This window comes from Hypomesus transpacificus, unplaced genomic scaffold (genome assembly GCF_021917145.1).
Source record: "Hypomesus transpacificus isolate Combined female unplaced genomic scaffold, fHypTra1 scaffold_358, whole genome shotgun sequence".
Taxonomy (NCBI): Eukaryota; Metazoa; Chordata; class Actinopteri; order Osmeriformes; family Osmeridae; genus Hypomesus; species Hypomesus transpacificus.
The window spans coordinates 53,674-80,664 of NW_025813882.1; the positions used below are offsets into that span (position 1 = coordinate 53,674).

At 48.6% G+C, this 26,991-nt stretch overlaps 1 protein-coding gene across 1 annotated transcript in view; it reads left to right on the plus strand.

Moving 5' to 3' along the window:
• The window catches only part of LOC124464524 (dolichyl-diphosphooligosaccharide--protein glycosyltransferase subunit STT3B-like), a 30,501-nt gene extending 3,905 nt beyond the window's left edge, over positions 1–26,596 (plus strand). Inside the window, exon 2 of the mRNA XM_047016410.1 lies at positions 26,435–26,596. Coding sequence (XP_046872366.1) covers positions 26,435–26,588 — 154 coding nt within the window. The 3' untranslated portion in view covers positions 26,589–26,596. The remainder of the gene's footprint in view (positions 1–26,434) is intronic.
• The last annotated feature ends 395 nt before the right edge of the window (positions 26,597–26,991 follow it).

The window sequence follows — 26,991 nt, forward strand, 5'->3', positions numbered from 1 at the left end:
CTGACGTAGTGACTGTGTGTGTATGTGAGAAAGACGCGTGCGTGAAAGAGACGGAGGGAGAGCAGGGAAAGGAAATGCAGCTGAACGAATACGCTGCGTGTTTTTACCTAAATAGCGATAAAAAAAATGTTTTACGTAACGCAATGTGTGGCGGCCGGTGTTGATTCTGTGGCGCACCGCCACAAATTAGTCTATGTGTGGGAAACACTGGATTTATCTAAGATCCCAGATTTCATTCCCTGCAGAGACCACAGGATCTCCATCTAATGAAATATTCTGAATAATATCCTTCTTCCTACCTACATTTTAATTAAGGAAATATTGAATTTGCTGTCCTTCTTACTCCGTGGTGTTGGAGTCTTGGAGGAAGACGCCATCGCTAACGTCTCCTTTGTTGTGATTCCATCCGATCATCTAAGACAACTTGAAACCCCAAAAACCACAGTGAAGGATCAAACTAACGTTTGATCTGAGCCCGCTATGTTGACTTATTTTTGCACAAGGTCTGGCCCCGTGTATAATGAATGACCCAAGGGTCCTAGTTGGCTGTAGATGAACCAATCTTTGAGGAGTTCTGTGAGACCAGACCACCTGCAGCCCAGGGTCTGGACCAGAGACCCTCTCACCTCCTGCCCTGTAACAGGGTAACAGTGTCATCTTTAATGGAGCGCTTGATACGAAGCTCAGGATTAACGTCCATTTCCCCCCCAGTCCTCCTTGCAAAAAGGATGGATGTATGGACATAGAGATCGAGAGAGGGATGGATGAAAGGAGAGAGTGGTGAAAGGAGAGAGAAGGATTGTGGATATGAGAGAGACTCCGGTCGTGGGTAATCCTAAAAACAAAAAAAACAAAATGCAATTCTAATGGAAATGAAGCTTTGCATATACAAGTCAAGATTAAAAAGTGAGAGAATGATGGAGGGAGAGTGAGAGAAAGAAGGATGGGAGACAGGGATTGGAGAGGGAGGGATTGGAGAGAGAGAGAGAAAAGGATTGTAGAGAGAGAGAGAGGGAGAGACCGGCAGGTGCTGTGGCTGGCGAGGCGTGTGGTAGTGTCAGAGCTGTCCCTGGGCGCCAGGCGTTGGAGCTGAGCTGCCCCCCGCCCTCTCCCCCCGCCCTCTCCCCCCGCCCCCCCCGGGGAGCCACCAGGAGAGCACGATAACCAGCCCTGTCTGCACACAAACAGCCTTTTCTGTTTGTTTGTTTTCTTCAGGATTAGCTGCTCCCAAGTCCGAGCTCAGCTAGATACAAACGCACACACACGTCCTCTTGCCCTCTCTCCCCTCTCTCCCGCTTACACACACATTCACATCCTCATCATAACTTGCTTCTCATCTCACTACTAATGCTTTCATTTCATCGATCGTACAGGACTAGTGTGGCGTGGAGGGCTGTGTAATGGAAGCGCATGTTTCTATATAAGAAACCCAGGCTGGTTCCTGGTTCCTCTTGTCCAGATGACTCTCACCGTAGCGGGATACAAGTGCTCACCTGGTGGGGAGGTGGTGAGGGAGAGCTACGTGGGATCCCAGCTCCATTAGCATATATGCTGATGCCCCTTCACAAACGAATGAATTATGCATCTGCCAGACCTGTGTGTTCACTAGCCTGTCGGAATGCAGCACTGCTGTCCGGCTGACAGGAAGTAAGACTGCCGCAGCAGGAAGTGAGACCGCCCAGCAAGTAAGACTGCAGCTCTGCAGGCAGTGACTCTGCTGCTGCACCTGTACAACTCATCCATAGGAAAGAGGTGTGTGTGTCCTCTCTAACAAGGTCAAAGATTGCTCTGTGTCTGTAGCATAAGTGCACACCTGGAAGGCAAGTGTTGGACTCCAGGCATCACCCCTTCTCCCTCCCTCCCTCCCTCCCTCCCTCCCTCCCTCCCTCCCTCCCTCCCTCCCTCCCTCCCTCCCTCCCTCCCTCCCTCCCTCCCTCCCTCCCTCCCTCCCTCCCTCCCTCCCTCCCTCCCTCCCTCCCCCTCCCTCTTCCCCTGACCATGCTCTCCCCAACCCCGTCCCAGAGAACAGATCTGGAATCTAGGGCATGAATGTTGCTCAGTCTCAGGGAGCTGATCTCATGTCAGCCAGCCACAGGGAGGAGAGTAGCCTATCCTTGTTGCCAGGTGATAAGAGCCCTAACACACACACACACACCCACCTCAGACAGACAGGGCTGGTATTAATATTCGTTCACACAGAGATGAATAAGCGTGAACCGGCAGCGGGGGGGCGATGGTGGAGCAAACACCAGACCCCCCCCCCCCCCCCCCTCTGCTCTCCTTTCTCTCATCCTGCCAGCCTTTCATCCCGGGGATACAGTCTGTCTACCCTGGAGGAGGGGGAGGGGGGAGAGGAGGAGGGGAGCTCTGAGGCTTTGACAGCCAGCGGTCGGAGTGGAGGGTCGAAGGAGACCTTTTGGTTATCTCACATCCTGGCCCCTTCCTGACAGGAGTCGGTGAGACCGCGGTGGGGATGTGCACCTGGAGGAGGGAGGGAGGAAGGGGGGGAGAGACGGAGAGATGAGGGTGATGGAACTACAGAAGGAGGGATTAATGGAGGGAGGAGGGGATGAAAAAAGAGCACACTGCCAAGCATAGGGGAAGGTTGTGTTGGTGGAGGTGGAGGAAAATCAATTGTCCAAAAAAACAACAACCTTGTATTATCAGTGAGTTTTTTTCTCCCTTGCGTAGGCGGGGGGGTCATCAGTCTTCAGCCTCAAGTGAAATTGAATTTCTTGGGTGGCTTAAAGAGCACTTGGAGCCTAGTCTGTTTTAATACAATAAACTGCTTAATACATCTCAGCCCAAAAGTAGAAATAGCTCCACGCAGCTCATATGTGTCTCCCCCCCTCCCCTTCCCCCCCTTAAACCCACCCAAGCACAAATACAACTTCTTAGAAACTTGTCTTCTTATTCAAACTTTTTCTAGCGTGTTTTGTCAGTTTAAGGGGGTTCTATAAACCACGGCCTGTCTGTCTGTGGTGTCCCTGAGGAAGGGCTTGGCTGGTGGCTGGTTCTGTGGATTGCTAGCGAGCTGATTAGCTGGCATATTCAGTGCCTGGTGGGATGTTTGCGTGCTGATTGGCTGGCTTGGGCCGGCGCCGGGGGCTGGGATGGCCCAGCTGGCGAGGGAAGGGGGGGGGGGAGGGAGAGGAGGGGGGAGGAGAGGGGAGCAACTCTGCAGCGGGGTGGGGGGGGGTTGTGAGTGGCACTGTAAGAGAGGGTCTCCAACCGTTTCTGGAGCTGTATGTTCAGTGAACATGCACACTGACACACACACATCTGCATACACGCAGGCACATACATTCACACACAGTATTCAATTGGCTGATTCATTGGCTCCTCTGCCCATTTTAGCTGTGCCAAAGGGTGTCTGCCTGCACTCTGTGTGTGTGTGTGTGTGTGTGTCTTGAGGCAGGGTGTTTGTTTTCATCCTCAATCTACTTTCCAAACTGGATGACATAATCTCGATCCGGCGACATTCCAGAACACCTCTCTTCTGTCTCTCTCTCTCTCTTTCTTTCTCTGTCTTTCTCTGGCTCTCTCTCTCTCCAGATGGCTCTCTCTCTCTCTAGTGCTCTCTCTCTCTCTCTCACTCCTTGGGCGAGGGGGGGGCCCTTTGAGCAGCGTCAGAGACAAGCAGATGCAGGGTAGACAAAGGGAGGGGTGAGGACTGGGGAGAGGGTGAGGATGGGGAGGGGTGAGGACAATGATTGATATGGCATTTGTGGAGGGGGGGGGGGGGAAAGAGATTCAAGGAGTGTCAAAGATATCCAGATGGATGGGTAAAGTAAACAGGGTGAGGATGATTGGATTGGAGGATGATAACACAACCATACCGTAAGATAACCTAAGACATAACATAAGACAAAGTGTTCTGGCAGTTGAAAAAGGAATTGAGACAGCAAAAACATTTGTCATTAATTCAATTAAATCCAATTCACCCAAGACAGTTTTGACAACCTTGGACAATTTCAAGCAGGATATGCTAGGAAGCTGAACCTGGAAAGAGGTGCTGTTCCAACCATATGCTCATTGCAACCACAAGCTATAAGGACAGTAAGATGTTGTGCTAACAGTTATTAGCAATGCTAAAGTTTCCTGTATATAGCATACCAGGTAGAATGCTAAATACGTTTCTACACACATCAAATGACTCTAGCTAGACTAGCTGTAGTCGGCATTAGAAGGGAAGCTTCCGAAAAATAGCCAGAAAACGAACTGCAGCCTGGCTTATTGCTAACGCCTGTCTAGATAATCTATTTGAAAGAACTGGAGAAAGGCAGGTTTTAGATACAGGATACATTAGCATTGCTAGTAACTGTTACTAGTAACACCTAGACTGTAGGCATGTAAACAAGTTTAGCTTGCTAGTTAACGCAAGAGCATAGAATGTGTGATAATTTAGCCTAGTTTATTGGCAATGGGGCTAACGTTGATTCATGTTCCTGACTGTGTTTCATTCAAATAAATAACCTGTGTAATGAAAATCTACAATTCACGATGCATGTTTGTCCAGATCTTTGTCATGTTATTTTACAGCAAGATATCTAGAGCTAGCCTAGCTAGCTAACTGAAGCCGAGTAGAATCACGATTGCAACAACGTTTGGTTGCTAAGCTGTAGCCTAATGTTCTACCCACCTAAGTCAATCCAGTTTGCTTCAACAACAGAAGTGGAAACAAGTAATGTTATCATTTCAAATGTTATATAGTCAATCTGTTGAAAACAGTGTTGTGTAGACACAATAGATTTATTTGCGCGTTTTTATTTCAAGTCTCCAACTTCAGTGTTTCAGCGAGTGCTGCTGTTGGCCGTGTTGCGTTTTTGCTCCCAGCTTCACTCGTTGATATCCAACCAATCAGCACGCAGCTTATCTAAATATTAATGAGCATACCATAAAAGGAGAAAAGCTAGTGTTTTTTCCCGGGAACATTTCAGACGATCTGTAAGAGGGCATAGAACAGCACCCGGGCCATTTTCAACCCAACCAATGTTACATACCCTATTCGGAGACCTTAAGGAACAGTGTGAAATACCCAAAAAACCCAGTCAATTGCCCCTTCAAATCTCATCATACAAAACTGTATTAAAAAACGAAACGGACGATTAGAGATGGCAAGAATATGAACCTCACCTGTTTAGTTTACATGATGTCAGTTGATTTGTCGACGCCTCCCAGTGCCGCTAAAAAAGGGATCATTTCAGAACGTTTTTTTAATGCTCCACAACGTTCTAATCCTTCGCTCCGCCCTGCCCCTCCCCCAATGGGTAGTGGCCCCTCCCTCAAATGCAGAGTGGCTCCTCCTCCTCAGTGACGGTATAGACTATTGGAACTCTCCGCTGCATGTTTGAAAAAGCCTATTTGCCTAAGATAACACAACCTAAGATAACCTAAGACATAACATAAGACAAAGTGTTCTGGCAGTTGAAAAAGGAATTGAGACAGCAAAAACATTTGTCATTAATTCAATTAAATCCAATTCGTTTTAACACTGTTAACATGTGACCCTCAAATCCATAAGGGGCTTTTTATCATCCAGATTGAACGTTTGGTTTGAATTAAACACCCTCAAGGATACAGCCTAATTTGAGCCTAGTCAGTTTAATCTGCTTTACAATAGGCTGGCTCATACAGCCTTGCTGACTCGTTATCCCTTCCTCACTTTTAACCGGCCTGTTGAGGAATCCCACCTGCTGGTGCTTAATCAGAAGCCTGCTATTTCACAAGCCGATGAGCTTTACTTCCACCTCAGGGTCCAGCTGGAAAAATTAGACTAAAAGTTAATGTTTGCGTGGTGGTATGGGGTAACGTGGTGGGGCGAGAAGGGAGTCAATAGGGATGGGCGAACGATGCCTTGTGAAGCTTTGGTGGTTTCTTCCGGATTGTGCCGGCCCAAAGAGCCGAACTATCGGCGCATTGAAAATGAACAGCGTCATCTAGCAGCCGCTTAAACTGGCTGAATGAGGCGTAGTGGTTGTCTCCGACGGTAGACTACCCTACGTTATTCAATATTTAATTAAGGCTACATGTGTTCATTTTGATCTGATATTAGTTCTCACACATTAAAATGTTGTGATACATCCGTAGGCCTTTAGAATTATGTAATTTTCTCACAGTAAAAGTTAAAGAACATCGTACGAGGGTCCCTGCATTGGGGCGCGAACTCAGGATTCCAGATTCGCATTAACAATATGTTGTCGTACAATGCTTTAACCAACTACACCACCGAAGGAATCATTACATGTTGTTGCGGGTGGACGGACTTTATACGATATGGTCTTTATATCAATTAAACTAGATAACACCGGTTTTTCTTAACATTTGTGATATGTAGGTCTATTGTGAACTGGGGGGAACTTTATTTTTACAAATTATTATTACTGTTGACAATGTTGACGAATCATCAACATTTGTTTTCTGGGCACTGTATAGACCTACCTAGTCCTATCATGTTACGTTTCATTTCAATAAAATAACACAACACAAATGCACGGATTTATGATTATTACTATACGGATTTGGCTAAATAATAATGACTGATGGAAGAAACTCTAGCGATGCCTGGTGCTGCTTCTCTGACAATGTGAGATTTGTCTTTAACAAGAAGCGGTGGCTTCGTTCCTTCCATGGCTCTGGTTCAGAAGAGCGGCAAAACTTCGAACCAGTTTGTGACGTTTGAAGCATTGAACGTCATCTGTCACGTGGTTTCGTAATTTGATACAAGCTCCAAAACACTTTTTCGAAACTGTGCGTATTGGTTTTGCGACACAAGCATCAATGCGTCAGTGCCATACGTCCCATCCCTAGGAGTCAAGCTAAAGGTCATTTGGGTGAAGGAGGGGTTGGGGGTGGTGGAGGAGGGGGTTGAGATTAAGTCCGCACTTGGTTTGTTTGGTGCCTGTTTGGCTGCTTAAAAATAGCTTGAACCATGTCAGTTGCCAGTTTTTTCAGATGCTAGGGTGTGGTTTCTGGCTATGTGATGCTGGGCTTATGGGCTGGACTGAGCTAGGCTATTGGGCAGGGCTAGCCTGCTATTTACCTGGGCTGGGCTATTGGACGGGGCTAGCCTGCTATTTACCTGGGCTAGGCTATCGGCCAGTGCCCCTGAAAGTGCTGTAGGCAAAACGCTTTGGGGTGGTCAAAGCAGATTGGCATGGGTTGGATTGGATGCTAGCTAAGGGGGTTATGACTGAACAGTATAACATGTGTTAGCTTGTCTGTTGGCTCCAGGCGTCAGGGCCTTGCTCAGACCATTATCTCAGCAGGTTGTTCCGGTCTAAGAGTAGGCCCTTTAGCCGTCCCTCAGGTTCGACGAGCGAGGCTCCGTGAGAGAAAACGGCTTACTACACTAATTTGCTGAAGACTGAACCGTACCCCAGAAGGCTCACCTTAGGCTTCTCCTGTCGAGAACTGCCTCTCAGTGTTTTCCTGCTGAATGCCAACAACCTTCTGCGAAACACCTTGGGTTTCCTCTGCCAGTGCTGGGAATTCCCCGAGTCCAGATGTAATCCGACAAACCTCTCCACTTCATCCCCATTCTCCCGTCTGGCGTCCAGACCAAATACATTTCCCCGAAATTAATAAATAAATCTTTTTTTTTTCTTATTTTTGTCCAGCCAGCTCTTCAATTTAATTTGTCCTTGAGGCGTGGAGCTAGCTGAGCCAGGAAGTCATTTGCCTTACAAATGCTAATCAATGTCCCAAGTTTCATAATCCCCCCCCAGTCTGCTGATCCCCCTACAGTCTCAGCACCATGACACTGTCTGAACCCTGTGTGTGTGTGTGTGTCTGAGGGGTTGTGTTTGAGGACAAGATGTTCGTGAGGGCTAGCTTTGTGTGTGTCAGAAGTCGGTTGGTCTCCCTGACCTTGAACATCCATCAGATTCCTCATCAGTGTTCTCTCCCGGTACACCGGTTTGAACAAGCGGGCCAGATCTAACATTTCAATCATTTAGCAGATGCATTGATCCACAGCAACACCCAAATGGTGCAAGTAGGAGGAAGATCAAGGATGAAAAGCTCGTAGTTCTAACAGTGTTTCGATGGTCAGAGCCACGGGTCTGTTTTTGAAAACCCATGTTGCTACTTTTTGGAAAGTAGCAACATGCGTTGACATGTGAAGCTACTGTTTGCTTGTCCTCCACTTGAACATTGATAAGTCAATTACCGAGTTAGGATAAGAATAAAGTCATCTGACATCTGTTAAATACACTATAGAAATACACGGTAGAAACCCTGGTTTGGTATGTGTGAACCAAGTGAAAGACTGCGATCTGTTTGTTTAACAAGACAGTTGGCGTAGATCTTACAGAACACTGCAGGCGATACGGAACCGTGCCAGCTTTACTACCAACCGTCCTCTTCCTGCTGTAGCACACCAGATAACCGCAGAACAATTACCTTTTTTAGATTATTCGCCACTATCAACAATCTGCTTTCTTCTCTGCATTTTTTTGTTGTTGTTGTTGTCCTCAAACTATTTTCTTCTTCTTATTCAATCATCAACAGCTGGAAATGAGATTGCATATTACAAGCTGTGTAAGTGTAGACGCTGTGAAGAACAGAAAATGAGTTGGCATCTGTTTGCCTGCAGCGACAGAGGTAGAAATATATGTTGGAATGTTCTGTTTATTTTTCTCCTCAGTGTCTGTATATCTGTTTCTGTCTCTGTCTCTTTCTCTCTCTCTCTCACAAACACACCTTGCTCAAAACCATAACGTTAGCTTGGCCATAGCTAATGCTACCCGTACCCCTCTGAGCCACACAACTGACTGACTGGTTGACTAACTAATTGGCTGGCTGGCCAACTGACTGACTGACTGGCTGGCTGGCCACCCTGGAGACCAAGCCTGCCTCAGGCTTCAAATATCCCGACAGACTGTTCCTCGGTGGGCCTCAACTGCTCGGAGTGTGCTCTCTTTCAGCCGAGTCGATTATAAAACCTGCCCGCCGCGGTTCTCCAGAGAGCCAATTTCTCAACTGTCCTTTCGGTCAGGGCTTGTCCAGGCGCCATCTGGGAGACTTGGCTCTCCTTTAGTTGAGCTTTGTTACTTGAGAGGCCTGCGCTGTTGTGCTGCTGGGCGTGGGGTAAAAGGCATCGCAACGATGGCCTTTTCATCTGAGCAAGCCGTTAAGACGACACTCGGAAAAACAATGTCTCCCGGAATGAGGAACCTGTTTGACCCTTACACCAGAGGACGATTGATTCCTCCATCACCCTTTCTTGTATCAAGCGAATCACGCCTTTTTGTTTGCCAACATATTTCCTTGGCCCCGTTCTCTGGATTGTTCTTGTGTTCTCTGTTTTGTTTGTTCCCCACCCTCCACTTCCTCCTCCTCTTCCTCCCACAGGTGCCGCTACAAGGCTGGGGGATTCAAAGGCGGAGAAGCCTTGGTTCTTGGAAGCTTTTGAATTATGTCCTTGTCGAGGGAGAACGAGAGTTCACATTCCGTTTCATTTCATCAGCTGGTAGAAGGCCCGTCCAGGCCTCGTTGTGACCCGTGCTCGAGGCACGTGCAGGCTACTGGTGCAACAGAGCATCGCGCAGGCAGAAGAAACATCAAACCAAGACTTGCATCGAGGAACTCGACTCCTCTAGCTTAGAAGTTCACCAGCCCGGGTCCCTATAGCATCCTCCAGCAGAAGCTGCAGCTTCCAGACCTGGTTCTCTTGTGACTGGTGGGTTAGTGGGATCAAGGTAGATGTTGCAGACATTTCAGGCCCACCCCCCACCCCCCCCCCCCCCAGAGCCCAACACGCCACTCCACCCCCACATCCCATTAGGAGAGTCTGTATTGTAGAAGAAATAGGTCATTAGACACTATATTCCTGTTTCCTGCTTGGATAAATGACTGAAGATTGGGACTCCTCCCTGCTGATCTGGAGGGGGCAGGTTGGTAATGACTACAGTCATTAGGGTGCCATTGACCATGACTGCTTATCTTGACCTTCAATGTGCTCTTGCAGCATGGTCATTGTTCTCCAGTTCTCTGTCTCTCTCCCTCCCTTCCTCTCCCCCCCCGCCTACACCTGTCTCTCTCTCTCTCTCTCTCTCTCTTTCTTTCTTTCTTTCTTTCTTTCTTTCTTTCTTTCTTTCTTTCTCTGTACCTTCACGGGGATATGTAGATTTAGGGACCCCTTGCTCTCATTACCTACATTCTTTCTCCTCTTCTACCTTCCCTGGTTCCTGTTCTTTCTTCCTCCTTTCTCTCCCCCCCTCTCTTTCTCCTCTTCTACCTTCCCTGGTTCCTGTTCTTTCTTCCTCCTTTCTCTCCCCCCCTCTCTTTCTCCTCTTCTACCTTCCCTGGTTCCTGTTCTTTCTTCCTCCTTTCTCTCCCCCCCTCTCTTTCTCCTCTTCTACCTTCCCTGGTTCCTGTTCTTTCTTCCTCCTTTCTCTCCCCCCCTCTCTTTCTCCTCTTCTACCTTCCCTGGTTCCTGTTCTTTCTTCCTCCTTTCTCTCCCCCCCTCTCTTTCTCCTCTTCTACCTTCCCTGGTTCCTGTTCTTTCTTCCTCCTTTCTCTCCCCCCCTCTCTTTCTCCTCTTCTACCTTCCCTGGTTCCTGTTCTTTCTTCCTCCTTTCTCTCCCCCCCTCTCTTTCTCCTCCTGTCTCAGTTGTGTCGGATGTTGAGTTGCGGACCTTTGAACAGAGTTGCAGAGAAACCCAGGAATGCAACATCCTGATATCTCTCATTTGTGAGAGAATGTTTTGTGTGGACGAGGCATTTTACTGAGCTAATAAGTGGCGGGCATCTGTTCCCCTCTCTGATTAGAATTTGGTCACTGTGCAGGATGGGCTATTTTCTTTGTCCTTTTAACTCACTTTGGGTCCTAGCCTAGTTTTTCCTGAGTCATTTCCCACCTCGTTAGACATTTTCCATCCTCTTTCCCTTCTGAAACCAGGCTTGCGCTATTTCAGCATTTTTCCACAGATCTGTCTCCACAGGGTGGGCGTGTTCCAAATTGCGGTGCCGCGTACCGATAGGCTACTGTACTGGAGTCGTGTAACATCTGTGCTCTCATTGGCCGTATGCACTCAGAAGTTGGACGGCCATTTTCATGTTCACGGAGTAAAATGCTCTTGTACGTAGGAATCGGATTGGAACGCAGGGCGCAGTCTGTAGCGATACACCACAGAGGAGGCTGAGCTGGGACACACACACACACACTGGACAGTACACCCTCCCAGCACACACACACACACAGTGGATCACCAGACTGAGACAGGGACGGCTGTCTCCATGGGTGCTTGGTACCACTACCGGCTATTCTCCCTTTGTTGAGCTACGTAGACCCCCACCACATAATCCCAGTTCAACAGACAGATTAGGATTGTTTCTTTGCCTCTCCTCCTGGCCTCACTGGGGACTGTGAGAGAGAAACGGATCCTTACCTCTCCGGTTTTAATCAGCCTTCCCTCTCCAGGGTTTAATCCCCTCACTTGCTCTCGGTTTCTTCTGGTGAAAGTTTGAAAGGATGTTATCCACAGGGATCCAGAATAAGGAGGTTTTAAACAGTCCGGTTAATAACCAGCCCTTGGTGGGAATGGCGTTTCTGTTCAATGTCTCGTTGCTCGACCCCCTGAGGGAAATCTCAACCCGGTGAGAAAGTGGATGTAGCCCCTGCTAAGGAAGAGCATTATTTCAGGATTATATAGTTGAATTCCCGCCCTGATTCATGCAGGAGAGAGAGCCTGTGACCCGTGGAAAGCAAACCCTTGATGATTTCAGTGTGTTTGAGGTCCCTTGAAGTTTTATATGAAGAGGGCTCATGGAGATGGCCGGCTATATCAGTGTTGACATTTGCTGTCCACCGGCCAGGGAAATCAGAAAAGAAATTCACCCCTTTGGTTTTTTAATGTTTTTGTTCAATGCAGATACGTAAGTTTCCATTCCCTCGTGGATCTCTGTTCTCCAATTCCACCATCTCCCTCTCTCCCTGTCTCCCTCTCCCTGTCTCCCTCTCTCCCTGTCTCCCTCTCCCTGTTTCCCTCTCCCTGTCTCCCTCTCCCTGTCTCCCTCTCTTTCTCCCTTCCCTGTCCCTCTCTCCCTTCCCTGTCTCTCTCTCCCTTCCCTGTCTCTCTCTCGCTTTCTCTGTCTCTCTCTCGCTTTCTCTGTCTCTCTATCCCTTGCTCGCTCCCTCTCTCTCTCAGCATTGCCGCAGCGTAGAGAGCTGGCAGAATGTCATGATGAAGCTGCCAGCCAATCACCCAGTAGCTAGACAATCATCCAGCTAGCTGACAAGACAACCACCCAGCCAATCAGCCAGCAACTAGACAACCACCCAGCCAATCACCCAGATAACTAGCCAATCACCTAGCTAGCTGACTAGACAACCAGCTAGCCATCTGGCGAGCCAACAACCTAACCCAGTGTTTCCCACACATAGACTAATTTGTGGCGGTGCGCCACAGAATCAACACCGGCCGCCACACATTGCGTTTCGTGAAACATTTCTTTATCGCTATTTAGGTTAAAACACGCAGCGTATTCGTTCAGCTGCATTTCCTTTCCCCTCCCTCCGTCTCTCTGTCACTCCTGCGTCTTTCTCACATATGCACAGTCACAACGTCAGCACACGTTAGCAACAATGCATACATTCGCCGTTCTAGTAAGACTGAAAGCTATATCAGCGAGCTTTCAGCATTAGTGCCGTAGCTAAAAGTCGAGGAAAGTTGAGGCTACTTTTCGGTACCTTACTCGAAGGTTCCCCTTCGTTCTTTTGGGGAGAAGTCTCAGGAGCTAGCTACTTACCCGGCGTCCTGGAGCCGACCAGTTAAATAGTTGTTTAGCACTAGCGTGGCTACATGCATAATGCAGAAATGATATATTAGTTGTTGTTAATTTTGTGAAGGTGTGAATCATCTAGGATTAATATTTAATGTAACCAATTATTAACAAATTAACTGTGTAACAAATTATTAACGAAGGAATTATTACGACTCCCCCCCCCCCCCCCGGCCTGACGACCCCCACCCCCCTCCCTGCCACAACTAGATTTCTAATCTGTGGGAAACACTGTAACCAGTTAATCATTCAGCCAGCCAATCAGATGTCTTGATGCGGGAGTGTGGGGTGTGTACTGAACTCCACAGATCCTCGCCTCAGTCCCACCTTCTCTGCCTGGGATTGACATCATTTCACCCAGAGAGGACGAGAAGACTGTGTACTCGTTTACCATCCCACATCTGTTTCATGCTGGGGAGAGAGGAGGGGGGAGGTAGAAAAGAGAGTAAGAAAGGGGAAAAAGAGAGTGAGAGGTGGGGTAAGGGGGTAGAAATAGTCAGAAATGGAAAGAGATATTGAGGGAAAGAGACAGTGGGAGGATGGGGGAGAGAGGGGTGTAGAAATGAGGGCAAGAAAGTGGAAAAGATTGAGAGTGGGAGGGAGGGAGACAGATGGATGAAGCGGACAGATTGTCAGTCTTCCAGGATGAAATTCTTGTAGCCTTTCATGTAGTCTCATCGCTCGCAGCGCTGTTCCCCTCTACGATGATATCTCTCCTTAACTGATCTCTTATCTGGGAGGGCTGCTCCGCTCGCTAGCGCCGCTCGCTAGCTCCACTCGCTAGCTCCGCTTGGTGCTAACCCATCGCAGTAGCAGGGCCAAGTAAGGACAGCTTTGTATGGTTCGCTGTTAAGTGGCCACTGGCTGGGTTTACACAGTCTGAAACCACTGTGACAGTTGGGATGTTATGCAGAATTGATGAGTACACATTAAGCTCTGGGCTGGGATTCTTTCCTACGGGTGTCGTTGATTTGACATGTTCGGGTTTTAGTTCTGCGTACCGAATAGTTGTGAGACGTGAATAGCCAGTTTGGAATTCCCTCTTCTTATTGGTCATCTGGGGTGTCAATCAAGCTGGGTAGTCCCGATTGAACCGTTTTGCCCTCTGGTCTGGTGCCGGTGACGACACACGGTCTTGTGTTGATGATGACATGATACAGATAATAGGTGCGTTCGACATGGACTGATTTAATGCAGTGCTGCAGCCGGCTGCAGGCGCTGACTTGGAACAGTGAATTCTGGTTAGACTTTTTGTCCGACTTGGGAAGGCGCCAAGGCTTGGTCACTGTGACGTAGCTATCAAAAAACCGTGAGATTGATTCGAGAACTGCCGGCTGTGTTGCCGAGCGCATCCTCTCAAGAGCCGGTCGTTTCATGCAACCGCGGTCCATGTCGATTAGGTGCTTTCGACATGGACTGCGGCTGCATGAAACGACAGGTGAGAGTAGCCGCTTGCAGTCGGTGAGGAGTTAAAAACGGCTCTGTGAAGTCGGACATTTCAGCTTCTAGTGGTTTGCTGCGTTGAAGTCAGTCACGGCCGATTAAGCGCTGTTTGCTTACTTTACTTTATTTATAACTAAATGTAGTCTTTGCATTAGTGAAGAGGCGGACTAAAACCCTTTCTTCAACACATTTTGTATTCAATTAAACAGTTTGGTCCGGATTTGAGCATTGGCGAAACTGAAGGTGTCAGAATAATTACAAAACACGCCTCAAAGTTGTTGTGTGTGAGTCTGGCCAATCATGAAATAGTTATATATATATATATATATATATAATAGTCGTCATTAGAACCCGTGCAGTTACTCTTGAGAAAATGCGGCTACACGACCGGGAGTTCTCGAAGCGATCTCACGGTACTTTGATGGCTACGTCAGTGACCTAACCTCGGCGAAGAGTCTAACCAGAATTCACTGTTTCAAGTCAGCTGGCTGCGGCGCTGCATGAAGTCAGTCCATGTTGAACGCACCTATTAGCGGAACGTGACGGCTTCATCTGAGTCCTGTTGCAAGTGTTTCATCTGTGTAGTCATGGTAATGCGGGTATGTCGGAAGAGGGGGTTGGGGGTTGTTTGAAGTTATGTTTACATAAGGGATGCAAAAAAAAATAGAAGGTCGATCATTGTCTTTACTCTCTCGGAAAACTAGAGCAGCAATTCCGCTCCACCAACCGTGTTCCGCCAGCTGTAATTACGCATGCAGAGACACATCCACTATTAAGACCGGCAGTTTTTTCTGTTTTACAAAGTCTTCCGTCCCCTGTGGTTCCCTTGCTATCCTGCATGGTTACTCATTAAACTGTGTGCTTCATTAAGCGCCGCTACATCAAACAAGCGCCCCTACCCGCCACGGAGTCGGGGCAGAAGCCGTGCCATGACTGAGGCAAGCCGGTATCCAGCCCCTATCCCTCTCCTTCAGCTTGTACAGCGAGAGGGCCCTGCAAATGGCTGCCGTTAACACAGAGGTCTTTGAAGCAGTCTTTCTGAACATTAAAAAGAAAAGTTATTCCCCCCCCTCTCCCCCAAAGATGGAAACCGGAGGGTTTAAACTGCTAATGAAGAGGTGAAATCAAATGCGGGAATTAGCATGGCGAGTGCGCCTCGAATGATTAAACTCCCGGGCTAATATTTGAATACAGAGTTATGCCATATGTGGGCTTTTTGTTCCTAATGGCCCTTAAACGGCTTTTAATTGAGGTAAAATTGTTTACATTCAGTCATTTGTACAGATAAATCCGTGCTAGGAACTTTAAAGAGGGTTGTTTGTAATGAATTCAAATTCTATCGGGGAGCTCTGCTAGATTAAGTGTATGTAGTAGTTAAGTGCTCAGTATTCATAGTGCGTTGGGTTCAGTCTAACAGTTATATTACCTCAGTCTGTCAGAGCTTATTGTTTTAAGAACTGAATATTTACCCCAACTATCTCTAACAAATTTCAAGGTCAGTTAGTTCTCAATGACGCTGCGGCTGTTATTGTGATTGTTGAAGATGTTTTCCCTAGTCTGCTTATCAGAAGGTCTCTGACATGGTATGTTTAATTCAAAAGGGAAACTTGTACCGCAACACACTGCCATCATTTTCGTAAAAAATATATCAGGTACCACTGGAAAATGTCTGAGATGAACATGGCACAAACACGTAATCGCCTCTTGTGTGGTAGAAGTATTGAATTTGGGTGTCATGCCTCATAATTAATTCATCGCCCACACTTGATTAATTCAGCGTTAGCGTGATTTAATTTTACCCGTACTTTTAATAGGCTGTGTTATTCCTAGCCCATTCTCGGCTAAATCTCAACGACATTGTTACGTGTAGCTTAAAGTGTCTGGTTTCCCCAACCTCGGTAGAGATATTCTAAGCCCCGAATCTCCCCCCTGTCCTCTCAAAGTTGAATCCAAATAGTTAAGCTAAAAATGGTTCCAACATTTGAAGTTCATTCCGGCTCCCCATTGGTTTCCTGAGAAGAGTAGGCTCAGATTAGTTACATTACTGGATCCTCCTGGATCCCTCTAGACTTCATAGCCCTGGTACCTGGAGCCTCCTTGGCCTCCTTACAGCCAGGAACAGCAGAGGGGAGGGAGAGATGGAAGTGAGGGGACGGGGGAGAAAAGTAGAAAGAGGGTTGCAGGAAGGGGGAAGGATGGGAGGGAAGGAATAGAGAGAGGAAAGGAAGGAAGGAAGGAGGGTGATTGAGGACAGAGGGAGGGGGAGAGAGGTGAAGGAAGAGGAGGACTGTAACATAATGAGGCTGAACAGAGGAAGCGGTGATCACCACAACTCTTTCTCTTCTCCCAGTCTCCACTCCTGGTTGGAGTGGCCAGACTAGACCAAGCGAAGCATGGGATTTATGTCTGCTACCTCTCCCTCTGGGAAGATGATTCATTCCTCCATCTCTCGCCATCTATCTCCCTCCTTTCCTCTACCTCTGTCTCTCTCTCCATCCCTCTCTCTCCATCTATCCCTCCCTCTCTCTCTACATCTCTCTCCATCCCTCTCTGTCCATCCCTTCTTTCCACGTCTTCCTCTCTCCATCTGCACCCTCTCAGCTGTAGAATGTATGGTGGCGACCGTGTGCTAAGAGCTCATGATGAAGCGACGCATGGCTGGAGAGCAGACAGTGTCTAATTACTGCTGCTCTGCTGTAACTCGTGTGACCCTGGGAACTGTTGGACTGGGGCTCCGCATCAGGCCTCATGCCTCCCCGATACGGACGCTCCCAGGCTGGGCTAGTGTGTGTGGGCATGTTGGGCACCTCCACTTTTTACTCTGGTTATTAGAGGAGAGAGGGGGAGGGGAGGGGGGAATAATTAGTGCTGTGGAGTTAGCCAGTATGCCAGGCAGCAGTCTACTGGAACTGTTGTATTGTACACCTAGATCGAGTGAAGCAATTAGGGATTTTTTCTGGGGTGTGTTGGGGTGGGAGTATTAACTATCGAATTAGTCTAGACCATTGTGCACAGCTGTGGTATTAAGACTCAATTTTATGCTTTCACCATAAGGAGAAAAAATAATATATATTTTATGGGTGGTGATCTTTAGTATCTTGTATCCGTTTCTTTTGCATCTCTCGGGAGGGACGGACGGAGGGAGGGAGAGCACGTCGACTCACCCTCATTGCAGGAGGTTTAGCCTCCTGGTGCTGCAGAGTAGGAGATTGCATGTGTGTGTCTTTGCTAGGCAGAGGCACACAGTTGGAGTGTGTGTTTGTTTCTGTGTGTGTTCCTGAGTTGTGTTAGAGACAGACGGTTGGAGTGTGTGTGCGTGTGCTGCGTAGAGATTGGTAGCTTTCAGATCTGCAGTGCTTTCAAAGCTCAGGGCCTTTTCAGCTCCTAGGCTCCATCAGACTCCAGATAGGTACAGCCTTCACACCCCAGTGGTCCTCCCTCTCCCCCCCCCCCCCCCCCCCCCCCCCCCCCCCCCAGCCCGCTCCACTGCAGCAGGGCTGCCCCGACAGGCCAGGAGGGCTTCCTGTCTTGTAATTGGGTTCAGGGGAACGCTTCTTTGCAGTCCTGTGTACTTCCGTATTGTGGATTTATATAGTACATTGTAGGACTTTGCATGTTTTGTATTTTGTTGCTGCCTCAGTGTTACTGTAAGAGCGCAATGTCTCCCTGGAGATCGTTAAGGGTCCTGTGCTCTGCTCTATGGAGCCACGGAGGCCAGAGCCACGGAGGCCAGAGCCACGGAGGCCAGAGCCACGGAGGCCAGAGCCACGGAGGCCAGAGCCACGGAGGCCAGAGCCACGGAGGCCAGAGCCACGGAGGCCAGAGCCACGGAGGCCAGAGCCACGGAGGCCAGAGCCACGGAGGCCAGAGCCACGGAGGCCAGAGCCACGGAGGCCAGAGCCACGGAGGCCAGAGCCACGGAGGCCAGAGCCACGGAGGCCAGAGCCACGGAGGCCAGCTGGATGGTAGGAGGGTCTCTCCTCAAGGTGGTTCTTTCCTCTCTGGAGACTCAGCAGCACTATGTTTTGGTCCAGAACAAGAAGCGGCTCCTCATTCATCTCCTGGCTGCCCTCGATTAAGGTATTGACGTGCAACTTAAGACGGTTGTTAATACGGAGCAACTGTCTGTGTGATACCACGTTCATTAGCGCTTCAATTCTAGATGGGGCTTCTTGTCGGAAGGTAATTACAGAGTATCTATGTATCCGCTGCAGCCTGGTGGCCCCAGCTGCGTGCTGCTGGCCCTAATCACGGCCCACGGTCACGCAGGGCTCTGGCAGAGAAGCCTCGGGGCTCCTGGGCTCCATGTTGGATCAGCACGGCTTTTATCCTCCCGATTTGACTCACGCACGGCAGTTTGAACCGCGGCAGCGCACGGCCTTCTGGGAACTGTTAGGTCTTTTTTTTTTTTTCTGAATTCCTCACCTTGATGCGAGCTTGTTTTATGTGAATATTAATTGTTGTTTGGGGGGGGTTTGTGTGTCGAATGCGTACCGTCCAATTACAAAACATGTAATATATGTCCATGCTTTATCCCCACAGTAGTAGGCAAATGGGGCCTTTTGGTATAAGGCCACAGCCACTAATAAAATGTAAAAAAAATAAATACATCCTCCTATAGATAGTTATTTTAAATACATCTTCCTATAGATAGTTGTATTGACACTAACAGTGACACCTTCGAGTTTCCACACACGGTTACACTGCTACTGTCCTGCCCTGTACCTGCTATTCATAAGCACGGCAACACCTCACTACCTCACCCAGTCCGGTTGAAGACAGTATGAACCTCGTTGTGGCCTGTGTAGTCTCACTTCAGGCTTAAGTCATTGATATTCTCTGTAAGCTTTCACCAGACACCTGGCTTCTACTTCTCTCCATTTGAGCTCAATTTGGGCATTATGGCCTCAGCAATTCGTTTTTCAAAAGCGGTATTGCGGCCGACAGGATGTTTGGTGCCGTCGTTCCGAGTTAAGATTTTTTTCAGCTGAGGCGCCATTAGTCAAGAATTGTTAACCCCAGAATCCAAGGCTAGGTGTTGAATCTCCGACCAAACGAGACGCCGCCGGGATGCACGCGCCCCCCCCCCCCCCACACAAATCTATCCCATAATAAACCCCCTTAAACACCGTTTCCCGGTCCACCCCTGAAGCTGTGGTCCCTGGAGGCCTGTATCCACTCTGTTCGCCTTCGGTGGCAGAACCCCCTTGTTACGGCCGAGCCAGGTACAGTGAGGCCTCATCTGGGATGGCCTTGATGTTATGTGGATAATGGTGGTGGTGGTGGGGGGGGTCTCAGTCCTGTCAAACGGTGCTTTAAAGGGTTGGTTGTGTTCGCTTGCTGGTTGTCCAGCAGTGTTGAACTGTAGGTTTGGGATTCTTGTTTGATTTGTTAGCCGTCTCCCGGGATGATGGCTAAGGTGCGCAGGGAACAGGGAGGATGTCCTCTCTCGCGCTCTCTCACTCGCTCTCTCTCTTTCCCTCTCTGATTTGTTTACTCCTTTGTTCAAATATCACGTCTGCTCAGTCTTTGGCTCTCAGGGGACAAGGGGGTCTACACTCCACCAGCCCCCCACAGTCACCACATTTACATTGTCATTTAGCAGACGCTCTTATTCTGAGCGACTTACAGGAAGTACAAGGGACATTCCCCCGAGGCAAGTCTGGTGAAGTGCCTTTCCCAAGGACACAACGTCATTTTGCAAGGCAAGGAATCAAACCAGCAACCTTCAGATTAATAGCCCGATTCCCTAACCACTCAGCCATCTGACTCACCAGCCCCCTGACTCACCAGCCCCCTGGACACCAGCCCCCTGGAAACCAGTCTGGTCGTTTCGATAAAAGTCCTGCTCAAGATGCTCTGGAATCATCTGGGAGGATTTAATATCAGAGTTGACATTTCACGTTTGACAGGCTACTGGGATTAGCGTTGCTATTTTTAGTTATTGGTATTTGTTGGGATTGTGACGAACTCACTCCCTCTCATTACAATACCCTGTTTGTAAAGGGTCTGGTTTTGAAGGTCTTCTGTAAAATTCAACAAGTCTGATCAGACAGAGATAATTGGTATCTGTGGATTAAGGCTTTTGGAGACCAATAAGTAGGTATGAAAAACATTTTCTCGTCCGTTTTCAAACAGACTTTCAAGGTTGCGAATGAGAAGCTGAATTAATCAACAACAAAAACCCCTCTCCCCAAGCCCCTTTCTTCTTTAAGGTGTTTCTTTCATCTTCATCAGATTCATCTAATTTCCGGCTGTAATTTCCGATCCATCTCTCACCTCATTCCAGTGTTGCTCCTTGAGGACGAATGCTGAAATTTGCCAAGAAGGCTTATAGATAGTCCCTTTATGCCTTTTTCTCTGTGCCTTGCTGCGGTTTGCTCCAGTGAGGGGTTGGAAGCAGAGCGAGGGAGCTACTTTAGAGATCCAAACAATGGAAATAAACAATTGCGAGCTGCTTATTGACCCTGTGGTAAACTTCTGTCAGTTTCCTATGCTTCTCAGGGATTTGAATCCTGAAAGTTTGCATTATTAAACTGCATTATTCAATCTGACAATGAGTTGTTTGTAGAACATACAATTTTAATTGGAGGCAGTCTGTTGAAAGCACCCCCATAGGTCACCCATTTTAATAACCAAAATGGCGAGCCCTAAAGAAGCTTTTATCACGTAGCCAGCCCCTGGCTGCTTTAGCCCTGATACTGTTGCTGCTGTAATAAAAATACCTCAGCGAAAGTGAAAAGTCTTCATTATTTATTTACCACAAGCCTGGCTGTCTTATTTGCCAATTCTGTGGAATGTAGAAGCTACCTAGGCTGACTTGTCTGTTGAAGTGAAGGCCTACCAAGGTGGCTCTCTGGGGAGGTGTTGAGATCAAGAGGCTTTGGAATAGCCTCCCAAATCTCCTCTGGGTTTGCAAGACCAGCTGGAAAGGGTCTGGCCCGATCCTCTCTCTCACAGCCCTCTGCCTGTCTCCCGCCTGTAGCACCGTGGCATTGTCCTGGCTGCGGGTCAGGTTGGGCTGTACAGAACTGGTTGTTACGCGAGTTGCTGTTTCAAGGAGATGTGGAGGGTTCTCCATGTTCCTGTGAGACTCTGCTGATGAGCTGCTGACAGCTGCCTGTGGGAAGCAGTACTGTTGGGGTTCGGTGGAGAGTTGGACGAGAGTCCTGATTGGTCGACCTTGTGAGTCCATCCCTGTTTTCCCTCCGTCTCCCTGAAGTGAGCTAACAACGTTGAGCTTCTGTGTCGTTCAGAGTCACGGCTTTTTTTATCGTTTTATTCTGTCTCGGGGAAACTGCAGTCCATGGAGTGTGAAATGGACTTGTGCACCGAATGCCCTTTTATAAAGTTTTTAATAGAGTTCCACGCCGATGCCTGTGCATTCGCTGTGCACAGCCACCGAAGCTTGTGTAACGAGAGGTTAAACACTCGCTCTTTCTGTCTGTCAGAAGCTGTGTACACATTTGTTTAAAGTTTGGTCATGCACCGTCGAAACTTGTAAAACAACACTGCAGTCTTTTAACGCCGTCCGACCTAGCGTATCCAATGCGGATGGATCTCTCGATAGTCTGGGCATGGTGCCCCCCCCCCCTTGCTGGGCCACATTGCAGCTCTGATGCTGCATTGGTCAGAGGCCGGCGACTGACTCTGTTCTGGCCCTGCGAGCGAAACCGTCAGAGACGCAGCAAACAACAGGATGACTTGCGCAAATCGCAACAGATGGCGAACGGCCACGTCAGATGTCTGCATCAGACCTGACTGGGCTCCAGAAAGAGGGGGGCCCGTCCACGTTGTGAGTCCGAGTCATGCTCAGATTGTGGCCGAAAGGAGCGCTGGATAATTGGGCCCATCCCTAACATGAGCTTCTGTGAAGTGGACGTTGTTTTGGACTTCGTCTGTGTTGGTGACTCGACTTGGAGGCGCGGGAGCGATGTAGTCCGTGTCTTAATAACGAAGGGCCTATTTTAAGATTGGTGTTCTCAGCCCGTCTTCTGCTTTATGTGTTCTTGTTTTTCTTCGCTCTCGTCAAAATGTGGAGCTGTGTTGAGCAAATAAACTGGCCTGTTTTATTGCCTGCTCTTTCCCCCTGGCTAGGCCCAAGCCCCGGACAGCAATGCAGTATCACGCCTCATTGAATTCCCACTGTCGATTGCTTGTTCAACATTTTGAAATGTGCGTATTTCGTCTTGCCTTCTGAGAAAGTGTTTTTCTTATCAGACGACATTGTCTTTGTTTTCGCTTGGGCAGATGCCCTGATTCGGCTTGTAGTCTCTGGTGCCTTGATTTGAATTGACAGTAGCTAAGACACTTGCTTATTGACACGATGGCTGTATGCTTCACCTGGGAAGCGAAGCGATAACCATCTGGTCATGGTTTCCCAACAACCACTGCCAGCTGGCTTGTTTTGAAAAGTTTAAAATGGTGACATTTAAGTTTAGGCCTCTAATGCGATGAAATTAATGAGCCTTGTGGCTAATTTGACAGTGGGGATTTTTCTTCCATTGGCATGGAGTGATTTAACTGCTATTCCCCCGGATGCTTTTTAAAATCATGAAGCATTCATGTAAGTGCTCCGCTATGTCAGCGAGGCTTCTAAGTTTTTAGCTTTTGTTTACTTTTTGAAATTAAGCAACTCCTCATTGGCTGCTCCCTAATCCCTGAAATGGTTGATTTGGCAGAATCATTAACATGATCAATTTATTCATCATCAACACACGCAGACTTTTGGCTCGGTGGTCCAGTTTCTCCATCCTGTTCTGACTCACACAAACGCCACTACATCAGCAGCGACAGAATCTATCTAACCACCCCACTGATGAGCAAACATTTAAATCCAGAATAATTAACTAATTTCCTGTAGCATCTGTATGAGATTGCCTTCTTGCTACGAAGAGAAACCAATTTACAAGTTGCCGGGGCATTGAGCATAAATCTTGGTAATATCATCCTGTCACATGTAGCCGGTCAATCAGCTCTTCTTCCTCTTGCCACTGCTGGATGTTGGGTAGTCAGTCAACTGAGTGAGCATGATGGTACAAGACTGGGTGCCCTGGCAGACTCAGTCCTCCAGAGTCACCCTGCGTATCGCCCTCTTGGCCCCAAATTAGCATTTGGTCTTCTAAGAGAGATGGAGAAACCTTAGCTAGCCAGCTGAGGAGGGGGAAACCTTAGCTAGCCAGTTGAGGAGGGGGGGAACATTAGCTAGCCAGCTAGTTGGAGAGGGTGGAGGAGGGGGTTTCTCTTAGTGCCACATAAGTGGTTGGAGAGTAGCCAAACTTGGATGCAGTTGGGGAATATATTTTGGCATCCGTCGCCCTCTATTCTCCTCCCATTGGTCTTTCTGGTAGTTCACTGTGTTGGCTAATCCAACTGGTGCTAATCCAAGCGGAACATCCAGTAAGTGGTTGTTAGCTAGGCATTTCCAGGCTGTTGTAATCCTGTTATTCCAGGAATAGAGGGGTTTGTAGACCCCTGCCGATGGCAGATTGAGGCAGTCAGATTAATGAATCAGCCGTAAACGGCAGTGTCGTGTGTTATCCCCTCCTGAAGGTGCTTCCAGCGAGGGATAAAAGTAGCTGGTTACCGGGTCATCCCTGGAGACCTCATCATGAGACGTTCGATCTCCGCAGCCCGAGAATGTTTTCGTTCCCCCCTCCACCACCCTCCAGAAGTTTGATGGAACAGCTTATGTGGGTTTAGGGCAGCGAGCAAGGCAGGGAACAAGCCCAAGGTAGAACAACATGCAGACGTTCAGACACTCCGAGACCCTGGAGGGGCTGTTTGCTCCGATAACCGGACCGTGGCTGCCCTGTTGATTTTGTTTTGTTAGTTGAGTCTGAAACATCGACCCCCGCCTAAGTAAGGAGCTGTGATGCAAACTGCTGCCGGTAACGTCTCCCGGTCCCGTTAACTGCCGGCGCCTATTGTGACTAGCCTGCACGTAACGGTCTGAACGAAACGACAGAAAGGAAAAGCGTTTCCTTTTTGTACCCGGTAAGCTCACGGGTTTGTTTAGAACTTTGTCACCCTTGAGTGGCTGTCCAGTTCACCTTTTCTCACCGTCACCGGGCCAGTGTGACCGTGGTCAAACATGGTTTTTCCCCGGCGATGAAGGAGCTTCTGCGGTATAGCTCTAGCTGTGTTGTCATGGCACCTGAGCTGGGATGGGGGTTGTCATGGCACCTGAGCTGGGATGGGGGTTTAACTGGTCCGTCCGCCAGGGTAATCCTGGGTAAATCTCTGACCTTTTGACCCTGCCAGGTAATAGATACTCAGCGCAGTAAATCAGCCAACGTAGGACGGGTGAGGAGGGAGGGAAAGTATGAGAAAGGGAGGGAGGGATGGGGCGAGGAGGGAGGGAGAGGATGAGAAAGGGAGAGAGGGATGGGGCGAGGAGGGAGGGAGAGGATGAGAAAGGGAGAGAGGGATGGGGCGAGGAGGGAGGGAGAGGATGAGAAAGGGAGAGAGGGATGGGGCGAGGAGGGAGGGAGAGGATGAGAAAGGGAGAGATGGGGCGAGAAGGGAAGAGAGATGGGAGGGAGAGATGGGGCAAGAAGGGAAGAGGGAGGGACGGAGAGACAGGTGGGATGAGGAGGGAGGGAGAGACTGACAGAGGCAGGAACGCAAGTGCTCTAGGAAATGTGGTGAGGAGCAGTCGTCCTTCCTGGAAAGGAAAGGTGCATCTCTAGCAGTACCAGACATCAGCGGTCAAGTGAGCCCAGGTCCACCACACATCCCGATTTACAAATGTAGCAATGATAGACTGGAGTGACCAGCGACGCGTACGATCCCCTCTCCTCCTGTGTCTGAACTCGGGGAGGGATCTCTGGTTGGATGGGGGTCCACGACAGCAGGAAGCTCATCTGCTTGCTGCTTAGGACCGCTATGTCAGGCTGGAGCTTTCAGCAGCCTGGCATTGAGCTGCTGATGCATCTGATTGGCCCACCTTATCCACGCCATCACTGTGACTGAAGCAGGAAGGAAACACTTCACTCTGCTGTCTGTGAGATCGCTGCTAAATGGGTTTTCTCAACTGCAGCGAGGCAGCAGGGAACATTTTATTTATTTATTTGTCAAATAAATGTAACTTTAAATAAATTTCATTTATTCAGAGTGCTTTCTGTGGTTTTTGGTTATTTCCGCCGCTGTGGTCTGACTGGATGAACAATGGGGGGGGGGGGGGGGGTGCGGGGGGGGGCCGGGGGGGGAGCTAGGTAGCTCACTCTATCAGACTTGTTAGTTGCTGAATTAGACATGAGCTGTGACAGGAACAGGTCCAGACTCTTCTGGACAGTGAGATGGCAGCAGTGACAGTTCCAGCTCTCTACTGTGCACACACACACATGCACGCACACACACGCCCGCGGATTCCTCCGAATAAAGGCTCTCTTCCTCAGAGACATTTGTTATCCAATTCAAAAGCCAGTTTTCAAGATAGCAGATGTCTCTTCACTGTGTGCTGAGACTGTGAGAAGGAACACATCCCGTCTGTTTTGAAAAGTTTTCATTTGGGAGCTTTTCACTAGTCTGGGATGAGTTTTGGCCACCAGGCGTTTTCTTAAAGAGCTTTGGTCTGTATGCGTGGTGATGGGAGTGTTTGAGTTGATGGTGTGACAGAACAGGCACACACACACATGCCTACACACACACACACGCCTACACACACACACGCCTACACACACACATGCCTACACACACACACACACACGCCTACACACACACAGGCCTACACACACACACTCGCCCTTCATCAGACGTGGTGAGGAGAGCAGGCTGGCAGGCAGGCAGTGACAGCTTTTAAGTATTTCTAGAAAAACACAATGTGACACAAAGCCTTGAAGCCGTCATTCAAACTGTTATAGTGGTATCATTATACAGAGACGGTGTATGTTGTAAGTGGCAGTATTTTATATGGATGTCTGTCATTATCGGGTCGTTGAAATCTAGACAATGACACGCATAGTATCGATCATCTGGAGTACCACTTTGCCCCGCGGCCCTCAACAAGCACACAGAGGTTAAACCTGTCGTTTCCAGAACAGTCCTTTCATATTTTTAAATATGTTTTAGAGCTGCTAGGAAACTGATTCGGTTCCACTTGACAAATAATTTACCTGTACTTGTTACGATTGGCGGATGTAACATGATTTTTTTTAATGTATTTTTTTATTTGTTAAACGGCCTCTCCCTTCTCCTCCGCCAGGTTCAACTACAGATCCACGCATCACCTCACCACCAACGGCTTCTACGAGTTCCTCAACTGGTTCGACGAGCGGTCGTGGTACCCCCTGGGGAGGATTGTGGGTGGAACGGTACGTAGAGAACCACCGCTTGTTTTTTTCGTTTTGTTGTTTTAAGATATATTTTCGGGGGTAGTCTCCATGTTTTAATGTACAGTTTTGAAGTGTGAGGGAGCGGGAGAGGGGGAGGGAGGGGAGTAAGGGAGTGAGGGGGGGGATAGAAAAGGGGTAGACATGCATCAAAGGGCCCAGGGCCGGATTTAAACCCAGGCAGCTGCGGTAAAGCCTCAGCCTACATGGTACGCACTCTAACACTGTAAGCTACAGGGGGCCTTGGGGAGAACCTTGCTCTTGAGGGTTTGAAAGGAAAAGTTCCCCAAACCAAGAAATGCATGGTAATAATAGGAATCTGTCTACACACAGCCCTTGAGTTGCAACCTACGAGTAGCAAAGTATTTTCCTGACAGCTGTGTGGCTTCTGGAGGCAGAGAAACGCCTGTGATCCAGAGGAAAACGTGTT